The sequence below is a fragment of the Cherax quadricarinatus genome, unplaced genomic scaffold, assembly GCF_038502225.1.
Source record: "Cherax quadricarinatus isolate ZL_2023a unplaced genomic scaffold, ASM3850222v1 Contig1253, whole genome shotgun sequence".
In the NCBI taxonomy this organism is placed as follows: domain Eukaryota; kingdom Metazoa; phylum Arthropoda; class Malacostraca; order Decapoda; family Parastacidae; genus Cherax; species Cherax quadricarinatus.
In genome coordinates this window covers 40,633-54,613 of record NW_027196279.1, presented here as the reverse complement: position 1 = coordinate 54,613, position 13,981 = coordinate 40,633, and the positions used below count along the sequence as shown (strand labels likewise).

The following is a 13,981-nucleotide window of genomic DNA, read 5'->3' as shown; positions in this document are numbered from 1 at the left end:
GGCGCTGAATAGCAGAAGAAGAATCAACACTGTCTGCATTGAGATGATCCGTGGTGCTGTCACAGGATCCAACATGGATTTATTATTACCAGCGATCATTCGCGATACCTATGGTATAGCAAATGAGGAGATATGTGGTGTCGCATTAAATGGAATGACAAGAATCTTCGTTAAGATGACGTCTGCACAAGTCTACGAGGCAGTGGTCGACAAGTATCAGGAGACCATCATACAGGTTAATACAGCTGTGTCGGTGAGACTTCATGATGTATCTCGACATTACACCTGGGTGAAAATCAGGAATGTGCCTTTTGAGGCGACTGATTTTGATATTACCAGTGAACTGCGTACTTACGGGACGGTTCACGTAGCCACAGCAGGGAGATGGGCAACTGGACCGTATGCAGGTGCGCTGGAAGGCGCGTATACAGTTAAAATGACTCTTCGGCACCCTATTCCTTCATATATTGTGTTGAAAGAATTAAGAACTCAAGTCTATGTAACGTATGCGGGGCAACAACGTACGTGTCGGCTATGTGGGTCATATGACCACATCGCGGCGCAGTGTGAGAAACGAAGTGGGTACCCGGCACAACAGCAACGGCAACAGCAGCAACAGCAACAGCAGCAACAGCAGCCAGTGGACGAGGTTGGCGATGAGCGAGAACAGTCTCTTGCTACACCGACCCAACAACGGTTGTCATGGAGTGAGGAGGTAGACAAAGAAAAGGAGCTTGAATCGCCAGTTGTAACGCTACAAGGAGAATCTCAGTCATTGGACATACATAAGGTTTTTGAGGAGAGACTACCTAATATGGGTGAAGAAGTGGCGGCGTCTTTGGTAAAGGCGTTGGATGACTTGTTAGAGGAATCGGTCCTAGATCAGGTGGAAGACCCAGGCTCAGTTCTGGGGAAGGATGTGAATGATGGTATGGCAGAAGATGACGGTTTGTCGACGAGAGAGTCTACAGGATTGAAGGTGCATGCAGTAGAGGTGGAGGTGCATCAGGACGGTGCTTCTGAAGTCAAAATGCAGGTGGAGGGCGGGACACGAAAGAGGAATGCAGCATCATCGGATTCTGATGATGTGCTAACTCCTGCCCAACGCCCTGGGAAAAAGTCTTGGGTGGAGGTACAGAAGAGAGGGAATGGTGAACCCAAGGATCAAGGGATTGCAAAGGTGATTCCCAACAAAGGGGGGAGGGACAGAGGTGTTGCAAAACGAACTGGGGTAAAGTCAATGCCGGGGACAAAAGGAAAACCCATTTGTTGAATTCAAGTGTTTTACTATAAATATTAACGGGTTGAGAGCTGAGAGGAAGCTTAAGTGGTTTAATGAGTATTTGGTGCGACTTGGTGTGGATGTGGTATTCTTACAGGAACATAATTTTAGGCCTGGTTATGAGTTGGATATGAGTGGTTATAATGTGTACATGGAACATGCGACACGTTTGAAAGGTGGGGCTGCCATTTTGGTAAAGGAAACTAGCCCGTTTATAGTAAGGCGTAGTGAAGGGGGGGAGGGGAGGGTAATTAGGGTGGATGGAACTTGGGGTAGGGTTCCCATTAGTTTAGTATGTGTATATGGTCCGGCTGAGGGTGACGTGAGTATTAAAACTAAATTTGTTCGGGACGTGCTGGTCTATTTTTTACGTGGTTTACCGAATGTTGCAATAATAGGCGGAGATTGGAACTGCGTGATACGTCGTAAAGATGTGGAGCCCAGAGGTGCGGGGTGTTGTTTGGGTATATTGGGGGATATATTGACCGGGGTGGGGTTAAAGGATGTGTGTGGGGGGGGAGGGATGGTAGAGCATACCTTCATTAAACGAGGTTATGCGGCGAGGTTGGACCGAATGTACGTGCCTTGTGCGGTTACTGTGCGGAGGGTGGATGTGATAGATGTGGTTTTTTCCGATCATAGAGGAGTGGTAATAGATGTGGATATTGAGGGTGTGCCTCGGAGGGGTCCATCATTTTGGAAATTGAATGTAAAGTTATTAAAGGAAGAGGATAGTCTTTTGTCTTTTGGACAAATGTGGGATCGTTTAGTGGTAGAAGCACCAGGGGATGTTGCCATGGTTAATTGGTGGGAAACAATAGCTAAAAAACGTATTAAGGAATATTATATTAATCGAGGGAAGAGATATAATCAGTTACAATACGGTTTTCAAAAATATTTAGAGGGGCAGTTGCGCGAATGTTATGCACAAATTAATGCTAATTATCCTGTTATTGAAATTGAAAGTTTGAAGGAAAATATCCGGAATTTACAAAATGAGAGGTTTGATGGGGAAAGGCTTAAGGGCGGGATTGAGGAGGTTTTGTGGGGAGATCGGCCGTCGGCGTGTGTGTTGCGGAGTCAACACACACGTCGCAAGGCAATGGAGTTAATGGGGTTGAATGTTCAGGTAGGTATGCAAGGGTATAAAGTGGACCAGGTGTTGACGACGACTGAGGGTATGAGTGGGTATATTGATGCTTGGGTTAAGTTGAAAACGCAAAGTGTGGGAATAAGTGAAATAGCATTACAGTCAATTGGAAGGTTTGTGCAGTGTGAGTTGACAGAGCATGATCGATTCGTTTTGGAAGGGCCGATAACGGAGTGCGAGACATGGGTAGCTTTATCCGGGGCGCAATTAGGAAAGGCACCAGGAATTGATGGGTTGCCCAGTGACTTTTATCTCCAAAATTGGAGCGTTTTAAAAGAATTTTTGGTAAGATTATTCAATATCATTAAGCGGGATCGGGTTTTAGGGGCACAGCAGCGGATGGCTGTGGTCGTTTTAGTGCCTAAAGGTGAGCCATTAACAGTTAAAGACTATCGTGCTATTTCGTTATTGTGTGGTGATTATAAGATTTTTGCAAGAATTTTAGCTAACAGAATAAAAAAGGTCCTGGATAAAGTGATCGATAAGGGACAATATGGGGTGCCGGGAAGGTCTATGTATGACGGGCATGGTTTGATTAGAAGTTTTATTGAAGAAAGAGTAAAATTGGGAGTGGGGGGGGTGTTGGCTATAGATTGGGAGGCGGCATATGATAGTGTAGAAAGGGAAGCGTTATGGAAGATTATGAGATGGCAGGGGTTTGGAGAGGAAATTATATCATGGGCCAAATTAATGTATCAAGATGCATCCTTGCGGGTGCAGGTAAATGGAAGGTTAGGAGAACAAATTCAGATGAGCAGGGGTCTACGTCAAGGTTGTCCCCTTTCACAAATATTTTTTGCGTGTTTACAGGATCCCTTTTATAGAGGAATTAGGGTCTTATTGGCAGCAAATGGGGTAGGTGACGAAAGGGGTGGGGGGGCTGGCATTGTTGGATATGTTGATGACACAACGATTTTAGTAAGTGGTAACAGGGATTTGCCTCGGGTGGAAAAGTTAGTAAATGTTTTTGAAAAGGCTTCTGGCATGTCAATTAATAAGGAGAAAACGAAGTATATGGATCTTGGAGATAGGTTAAGTGAGGAATGTGAAGTAGTTGAAAGGTGGAAAAAGGTGGACCAATTACTGATATGTGGGATCGTTTATGTAAGTGATATCAAGTTAGCACAACAAATAAATTCAGTGCGTATTGTAGATGGTGTACTGAAGCGCCTCAGTGGTTTACGAGCTGCACACTTAACTTTGCATCAAAGAGTAATTACAACGAATGTCCTATTATATAGTAAACTTTGGCATGTAGCAGCAATATATCCGATACTTCGTAGTGAGATACAAAGGTTACAAAAGCGCGTTTTTAGATTCATTTGGGGTACTGGAAGCGAATGGTTAGGTAGAGCGGTTGTCACACTCCCGGTTGGCCGTGGAGGGCTGGGTCTTATAGCTGTTGAAAAGAGGATTATGAGTGTGTATTTGAAACGTAGTTATAAGCGGGAGGGGGGGGCGAGGGAAGGCGGACTTCATAAGATACGTCAGGATATGCAACGGTGGTGGGTGGGTAGGGAGTTCATAATAGGTGAGGCAATGTTACGGGTCATCATAAACATGAGCGATCCTTCACATATTAAATTGGGAAACCTTGATGGGGTGGAAGGTAAGGCAGTGGTAGCAGTGGTAGAAGGTGTTTATCCGATGTATGATTGGCGTAATATCTGGGGGCGTTTGAACAAATTACGTTTAAAACCTAAAGTACGAGAAGTAATGTATAGATTTTTACATGGGATCTTACCGTCTGGAATGGTTTTATTCCATAAGAGAATACGGGAGGATGGGATATGCAAGGCTTGTGGTGGATGGGAGACTGTTTTCCATATAGTGTATTTTTGCGAATGTATTGAACTAATAAGGGTTTGGTTGGGTAAGGTAATCAGGTTAGTGGGAGGGGGGGGTTTGCAGGTGTTGAGGGTTTTAAGCTTAGACATAGGTGGGGTGAATCAGATGGTAGAGAATGCGGTAGGGTATATAATTACAGATTATATTTATATGTCTTGGGCTATGAGAGGAGCGAACGTGTGTGAAAGAATTAATGCATTAACAGCAACTTTTTATAGGACAAAGTGTAGAAATAAGGAGGTGTATGGGGGGAGATGGGAGAGGGATTTAAGTGAGGGTTATAGGAATTTCACTTTACGGGATTTACGGGAGTTGAAAGGCAGGTAAGGGGGATGAAATGGGCTGGTTTCCTAGAATGGGCGGTAGCATGATGAGTTTGATGAATGTTATATGAGGTATGTCTGGGGTGCAATTTTAACATTATTTGTTCCGAGTGTGTCAAGTACAATACAGTTATATTTGGAATTATCGACTTATAACTATGTATGTGTGTATATATATGCATGTGTTGTATGTGTGTGTATGTGTATGTATGTATGTATGTGTATGTATGTATGTAGGTGTATGTATGTATGTAGGTGTATGTATATATATATATATATATATATGTATATGTATGTATTGTATGTATGTTTACTTTCTTGTATATACCTTTAATGGTTTTTCTCATGAACATTTTCAATGATATTCAATACATATTTTCTATGCGCATTTATGATTTTGATACAATGTGTAAATGTCAAAATGGCTTTTTATGTTTCAGTTTAATTTACAATGTTTTTTTGTAAGCACAATTGATTTGGTGCCAATAGAAGCATAGTGTGTTTTGATATATTTGAGTATTGTTTTTCTTTTTAATTTGTCTAGATGGTGGTAATACTATGTATGTAGTTTAAGAGTTTTACGAACCTTGAAGTTGTAAGAATGGATGAATTATTCGTGGTTGAGTTGACGTAATATTATAACTGACGTTGTAAGTGATTGTGTTCAATTAGACAACATACTTTATATACTTATTTATATGTATGTACCTAATGGTAAATTGAAGTCTGATTTTGAAGGTGAAGAATGGGTTTTCCTTTTTTATTTTTATTTTTTTCTCTTTATGGTAATACAAGGTTGTATTATGTACACCAACAAATATGGTTAGGGGAATGTGGTAAAATTTTTGTGTTGATTAGACATTTATAATACAGATGAAATACTAGGCTTAGGTTAGGGTAAATTTATGATAATTGTGGAATGTTCTTTGATTCAAACTGCTCTTTATTATACTTGTATTTTATTATTCTAGTGTAAATTAAGAGCAAGGATGATTAATTTGAGGAAGAGTTAATATAGGTTTGCATGTTTTTGCGAAAGTTAACTTATCCACATGTAGCTAGTTTAGGACAATTTAAAAAAAAAAAAAAAAAAAAATATAGATATTATTACTATAACAGAGACCTGGTTCAACTTTACAGTAGAGAAATGCATTCTGAATGCAACATACAGGGTTATAAACTATTCCACACTGATAGGGTAACTAGGAAGGGTAGTAGGGTAGTGGAGGGGCGATGTATGTCTCAGATAATTTAAATTGTTGTGTTAGACGAGATATAAGATTAAAAACATCGGACACAGAATCCGTTTAGCTACAGTTTATCGAGAGTAGTGAAAAAATAATTTTGGCTGTGATATATAGACCCCCAAACTTTGATAGGGAGTGCAGTAAGCTGCTATGGGACGAAATTCATAAGGCATCTAGATATGAAAATGTTGTGTTACTGGGAGATTAACTTTAGACAAACTGATTGGAAGAATGTGACAGGAAATCTTGAGTCTAGTGACTTTCTTGATACGGCTCAGAATTGCATTTTAAAACAGTTTGTGACAGAACCAACTAGAGGAAACAATGTGCATGAATTGGTTCTTTCCATCAATGAATCACAAATTAATAATCTTGAGGTTAATGCGGTTAATGCTGAGCCTGGGAAAAGTGATCACAAATCATTAAATTTCAATATATCTTGGAATTACCCAGGTACCTGCAATCAAGTCTCTGTCCCAGACTTCCTCTTGGCAGATTTCATGGGACTGAGAAATTACCTGGGTGGGCTAAATTGGGATGATATGATTATGGGACAGGTAGGTGGTCTTGGTTGCCAGTATGATGTTTTTCAGAGTATAGTCCTAGCTTCCCAGACAACTTTTGTTTTGAGGTCTAAAAAAAATGATCCCAAATGGATGAACAATAGATTAAAACATCTTACTGGTCAGAAGAGAGGCATATATAGGCGTATCAAAAGAGGGGATGGACAGTTATGAAATCAGTATATTCAGTTAATGAGAGAAATAAAAAAAAGGAATAAGAAAAGCAAAAAGGGATTATGAGGCTAAGGTTGCAAGAGATTCTGAGACTAACCCAAAAGGGGTCTTTCAGGTATATAGACTTAAGATTAGGGACAAGATAGGCCCACTTAAGAGTAACTCAGGTCAAATCATAGTAGGAAAATTTATGGAATAAACAATTGTTGAGGCAATTCGTAGCCATCATGAAAGGAATAAATGGATTAATGAATCTTAACACGGTTTTACAAAGGGGAGTTCCTGTCTTACGAATTTACTGTTTTTTTTTTTTTCACAAAGATATTTGAGGAGGTAGATCATGGTATTGAATATGACATTGTTTATATGGACTTCAGTAATGCTTTCGATAGATTTGCACATCAGAGGCTATTGAGGAAACTTAAGGCACACTGAATAGGAGGAGAAATTTTTTCCTGGGTAGAGGCATGATTGACAAATAGGCAGCAGAGAGTTTGCATAAATTGGAAAAAATGAGAATGGGGGCACGTCACAAACGGTGTTCCACAAGGGTCAGTGTTGGGCTCCTTGTTGTTCACAATTTACATAAACAACATAGATGAGAGAATAAATAGCGAAAAAAACATATTTGCTGATGACACTAAAATAGGCCGTCCAATTCATTCTAATTTGGACATTAGAGCACTCCAGGATGATTTGAATAGACTGATGCAATGGTGAGAGAAGTGGCAGAAACAGTTTAATATAGACACATGCAAAGTTATAAATATTGGACAGAAAAATAACTTTGCCACATATAATCGAAATAATGAAGACCTTAATATTACTGATTGTGAAAAGGATTTGGGAATTCTCGTCACCAGTAATTTGAAACCAAGCAACAGTACATAAGTGTTCGTAATAAAGCTAAAACCCTTGATTTCACATCAAGAAGCATAATTAATAGAAGTCCTCAGGTTGTTCAACTCTATATATCCTTGGTTAAGCCTCACTTGGATTATGCTTGCACAGTTCTGGTCACCGTATTACAGAATGGATATAAATGTACTGGAAAACATACAGAGGAGGAAGACAAAGTTGATCCCATGTATTAGAAATCTTCCCTGTGAGGATAGACTGAGGGCCCTGAATCTGCACTCTCTCGAAAGGCGTAGAATGATGGTGGATATGACTGAGGTGTATAAAAGGAAAACAGGAATAAATAAAGGGGATGTAAATGGCGTGGTGAAAATATCTAGCCAAGACAGGACTCGCAGCATTGGTTTCAAGTTGGACAAATTCAGATTCAGGAAGGATATAAGAAAGCACTGGTTTGGTGATAGAGTTGTGGATGAGTGGAATAAACCCCCGAGTACCGTCATGGAAGGTAAAACGTTGTGTAGTTTTAAAAATAGGTTAGAGAAATACATAAGTGGGTGTGTGTGGATGCGAGTTGGACCTGACTAGCTTGTGCTATTAGGTCTGATGCCGTGCTTCTTCCTTAATTGGATGTGACCTGACTGGGTGGGTCATTGGTGTGACATGAACCTGCCTGTCATGGTCCAGTAGGTTTATTGCAGTGTTCTTCTTTCTTATGTTCTAATGACTATCAGGCAGGACTACAAATGGATCTGAACAGGCTGCATGCCTGTTCCAGCAGCTGGTTCCTGGAGTTTATCCCCACCAAATGCAAAGTAATTAAGATTAGGGAAGGGGCAAAGAAGACCACAGAGAAATGAAAGCTATGGGGCTAAATACTACAAATAACTGCTGCAACATATGGGCGCCTGGCAAACCTGAGAATAGCGTTCTGACAGCTCGGTAAAACATCGTTCAGGACTCTGTACACCGTGTATGTCAGGCTCATATTGGAGTATACACCACCAGATTGGAACCCACACCTGTTCAAGCAAATCAGGAAATTAGAGAAAGTGCAAAGGTTTGCAATAAGATTAGTCCTGGAGATAAGGGGCATGTCCTACGAGAAGATATTGAGGAAAATCGACGACAATGGAAGACAGGAGGGACATGATACAGCAACAAGGGGTCACAATTGGAAGTTGAAGAATCAGATGAGTCACAGGGATTTTTAGAAGTATTTCTTCAGTTACAGAGTTGTCAGAAAGTAGAATAGTCTTGAAAGTGATGTAGTGGAGGAAGGATCCATACATAGCTTTAAGAAGAGGTACGATAAAGCTCATGTAGAAGGGAAAGGACCTAGTAGCGACTAGTGAAGAGGAGGGGCAAGGAGCTATGACCCGACCCCTGCAACCACATGTAGGTGCGTACACACACACACACACACACACACACACACACACACAAACATTCGCAGAATGATTCTGAGATTTGATGCAGGAGCAAGAAGACACAACTGGAAGTTAAAAACTCTGAGTCATAGGGATATTAAAGACCCCCCGCAACTCCATATAGGTTAGTACGTATAGGTGAGTACACATACACACATACTATCGACAAGTGCCTCTGACAACCAGTTACTAACGCAACAAGCCAAGTAATAAGTAATGACATTATCATTTCCTTCTCTGTTGAAAAAAGTCGTTATAATTTAAAAAAAAAATAAAAATATAGGAAAAGTATCGATATTGTTATCTGCCGAAAACTGGGTATCGTAGTTGGTACTGGCAAAAAATTCAATATCGTCACATCCGTTGTTTTGAAGGTTCTCATTATCCATTATATTAGTTTTGTATGCATGATCGTATTTGTCGAAGGCTTTTGCAATGTCTGCGTATACAACATCTGCATTCTGTTTGTTCTTCGTTGTATCCAAGACCATGACATAGTGGTCCAGTAGGTGTGAGAGGCAGGATTATTATCATAATCAAAAGGAAGAGCTAAACCTACCAGGGTCATACGGCGCTATGTGAGAGGCAGGAGCGATCTGCTCTAAGCCTATAGTGCCCTGGTTGTTGGGAACCGAAGTGGTTGGCGATCTTGCTTCTTTGAAAGGGTTCTAAGATTTTTATGTGTAGCGTTAGTTCTCCCTGTCTGTAATCATGTGCTATTGTTTTGGTGCTACCTTTGTGGAATATTACATCCGTTGTTTCTAGCGACTGTATGAAGACACCATGTACAGGCTTCCTGAAGATTGAGACACTTATGCAGCATATGGGAATCTTTATTCAGGAAACGTTTCGCCACACAGTGGCCACTGTGTGGCGAACCGTTTCCTGAATAAAGATTCCCATATGCTGCATAAGTGTCTCAATCTTCAACTTGTCGGTTTTTCAAACCATTCATCACAACTGTCAGACACTGCAGCATCATGGGAGCTTGTTACAAAGAATTCTTCAACAATTGTTCAACCTTTGGACGAAGACCTACTTCGACTAGTGGATGGTACCACTATGACCCCGCCTCCAACTGCTTCACCTCACCTCACTACAGTATATAAGCCACGTCTACGGCCCTATGCTGTACATTCTACAAGATTGATGGACTGAACACATCGACTCCAGGTTGAGGGACTGATTACCTCATTCTCCTCCTCTCCTTCCACCTTCCTCTTTGTATTGGACTGATGAAGCCACTGTGTGGCGAAACGTTTCCTGAATAAAGATTCCCATATGCTGCATAAGTGTCTCAATCTTCAACTTGTCGGTTTTTCAAACCATTCATCACAACAGGCTTCCTCTCCATAGAATGCTTAAGGCACGCAAAGGAGTCTCATTCAGTTCTTCATGAACGGGGTTCCACCAGCCTGAGCCTAGGGCAGAGTACATAGACATGTAGTCATGACTTCTCCGAGGTCCAGTGGTGTCAGGACCGTGTCAGAAGTTTTCGACGTATTGAAAGGTACGAGTCTCGTTAATAAAAAAAAAATCATTCAGGCTGCCGAGGTTTAGTTTGATTAACGGTTCATTTAAATTGTAAATGTGGTTTGTCACTGACATTATTAGTATTAATATTATTATAAATTCATAGATAAGCGAAAAACTCGTAGTGGTTACACAACGTCTGGGAAATAGGACGTAATATGCTTTGATCCAAGACAAGGGAGGGTAACTCAAAATTCATAGCGCAATAGCACTACTTCAGAATCAAAACAACTTTATGGAATTTTATCTGATGAATGTTATTTTTTCCACCTCATAGCTAAGATCCTTAGAGTTCTTTTTTCAAAGTCCTTAGGGAAATTTTTATGTTAAATGTCTTGTCAATTACAGCATCCACCATCATAACAAACAATAAAGTTGTAGACACTTGAAAAGATAAGAAATCTCATATTCAGAATATGTGCCGTATGATTTTTTGGTTATCAATACGGGTTCATTTCCAACATTTCTGATAAGTAACCTATAACATTGCAACCAGAACTTTAAAAGGTGCATTGGGGATTGTAGGAGAAGTGTGACTAAAATAAGCATGCCAAAAAAAAAAAAAAAAATTTTTTCCTCAAGGAGGCCTGGTCACAGACCGGGCCGCGGGGGCGTTGACCCCCGAAACTCTCTCCAGGTAAACTCTCTCCAGGTCAACGCTTGTAGACTATTAAAATCTTTTCTGGATGTCAACAGAACACCTTCGCAATATACGTACGACTACCAGTGTCCATCAGAGGCTTATGTTAAATCACATTCACTCGCCATGAAGCTACAATTACTGTTGGAAGGACATTGATAGACATTCTACACAGTTAACACCTTGACAGTTTTCCAAGGATTAATTTTCAGCGACCTGTACGCCTAACCAACTTCTTTTTCCCATTGACACCTACGCAACCAAAAAATTAGTAAACTTTCTCCAGGACTAGTAGTGGAACCGAACGCCTATAGTTCTGGTATGCGATAGCCTATATAAGGGATCAGAGGCTATTAATATTAATTTTAGTTTTCACTTTTGGCTTCGTCTTAGGAATATTACGGTGAAGGAAATTTTATCTGGACAAAATAATCTCGCTCTAAAAATTTTATCTCCAAGGGAAAACATTGTTTAAATAATGAATCCATTACGCCTATGCGCCTTTGTTTTGTGAGAAGATGAAAACAGTAAGTAACATAAAATAAATCAGAGATGGTACAATAAGTCAGTAAGTGTAATACTATTGAGGATTAAATCTAAGAGCTTTCACAATATATAATAAGTCAAATATGAATTGCCAATAGATAATTAATTGAACAATGAGCCTAGTACAAGAGAACATCTTGTCTAATATTCAATGATGTCGTGTAATCCTAATGCCAAGATTACCTTGTCCTCCAGGTGACACCAAGGAGAGATACTGACCGTCCGTGGAACCTTCACTAAGATGATGTACAGATCTTTCGTTTCAACTTCATCAATATGCTGTAGTGACCATGGCAAGACAGGGAGCTTTTCTACACTTCTGCAATAATCATTAAAAATGCATCAGTTATCATATTTTCCTCAGTAAAAACCACGTGCAAAATTTTCACTGCTGAGAATCTGTGAATGCGAGTGACAGAGCTATATCATTCCTCACTCCTATAAAATCTTATTTTACAGAAGTGATGTCTAAAATGGGTAAAGGTAACATACATGTCATCGTACATAATTTAATAAGGTAACGGATTCATGATTGTATGTATATATATATATATATATATATATATATATATATATATATATATATATATATATATATATATATATATAAATATATATATATATATATATATATATATATATATATATATATATATATATATATATATATATATATATATATATAATATATATATATATATATATATATATATATATATATATATATATATATATATATATATATATATATATATATATATATATATATTTTCAACAAGTTGGTCGTCTCCCACCGAGGCAGGGTGACCCAAAAAAAAAAAGAAAGAAAATCCCCAAAAAGAAAATACTTTCATCATCGTTCAACACATTCACCACACTCACACATCACTGCTTTTGCAGAGGTGCTCAGAATACAACAGTTTAGAAGCATATACGTATAAAGATACACAACATATCCCTCCAAACTGCCAATATCCCAAACCCCTCCTTTAAAGTGCAGGCATTGTACTTCCCAGACTCAAGTCCGACTATAAGAAAATAACCGGTTTCCCTGAATCCCTTCACTAAATATTACCCTGCTCACACTCCAACAGATCGTCAGGTCCCAAGTATCATTCGTCTCCATTCACTCCTATCTAACACGCTCATGCACGCTTGCTGGAAGTCCAAGCCCCTCGCCCACAAAACCTCCTTTACCCCCTCTTTCCAACCCTTTCGAGGACGACCCCTACCCCTCTTTCCTTCCCCTATAGATTTATATGCTTTCCATGTCATTCCACTTTGATCCATTCTCTCTAAATGACCAAACCACCTCAACAACCCCTCTTCTGCCCTCTGACTAATGCTTTTATTAACTCCACACCTTCTCCTAATTTCCACACTCCGAATTTTCTGCATAATATTTACACCACACATTGCCCTTAGACAGGACATCTCCACTGCCTCCAACCGTCTCCTCGCTGCTGCATTTACCACCCAAGCTTCACATCCATATAAGAGTGTTGGTACTACTACACTTTCATACATTCCCTTCTTTGCCTCCATAGATAACGTTTTTTGACTCCACATATACCTCAACGCACCACTCACCATTTTTCCCTCATCAATTCTACGATTTTTTTTTTATATTTTATTTAAATAACTGCTTATACATAATACATTGTATTACTTACAAAACAAACCACGGTGAAAAATAAAATAAATGGTACATACAGTGAACTTCATACCTCTCCGAACATGAAATTAAACACCAACATTACAAACTAGTCAATAAAACCAACCACATCCACTGTAACTTTATAGAAGTACTTAGTATTGATGACAATACATACATACACATACATATATATACACATATACACACACACACACATACATATATATAAATTAAATTAATATACAACTCAGATCGGTATACAGAAAAAATACATATAGTTTACTTGCATGTCACAAGTACTTGGCTAAACAGGAGCACCATACCTAACACATACACCACAATATTGAAAACCCAACCTTCCACATCCTTACAATACAGAATTTTATAAACAGAGCAAATACAATAATGATTATAGTATAAAATTAAAAACCATACTAGATATTACAAAACCTCTAGTACACAATCCCGGTACATTTTAAGAACACCATAGATCAAGGCCATATTACAACCATATACATAACCCCACAACCATATACATAACCTATAAACCCTCCTTTTATAATAATCATTATTGCCAGTGCAGACACAGCTGACACTTCTACCCCCCCCCCCCTCCCCGTATGTACAGTCCCCGTTCTAAATAACATACATTGAATTATCCTAATGAAAGGTCATACCCTGACCTCATCAAAACCTAAAAGTTGGTAGTGCATGAACAAGACAAAAACAC

The 13,981-nt window shown here is 39.3% G+C and overlaps 1 protein-coding gene across 1 annotated transcript in view; it reads left to right on the top strand.

Moving 5' to 3' along the window:
• Positions 1 to 12,164, top strand: part of LOC128691079 (putative inorganic phosphate cotransporter) — a gene marked incomplete at its 5' end in the record, with an annotated part of 48,622 nt that extends 36,458 nt beyond the window's left edge. The window contains 1 exon segment of the mRNA XM_070080919.1: positions 11,790 to 12,164. Within this exon segment, the coding sequence (XP_069937020.1) occupies positions 11,790 to 11,812 (23 nt within the window). The 3' untranslated portion in view covers positions 11,813 to 12,164.
• Between the last annotated feature and the right edge of the window lie 1,817 nt (positions 12,165 to 13,981).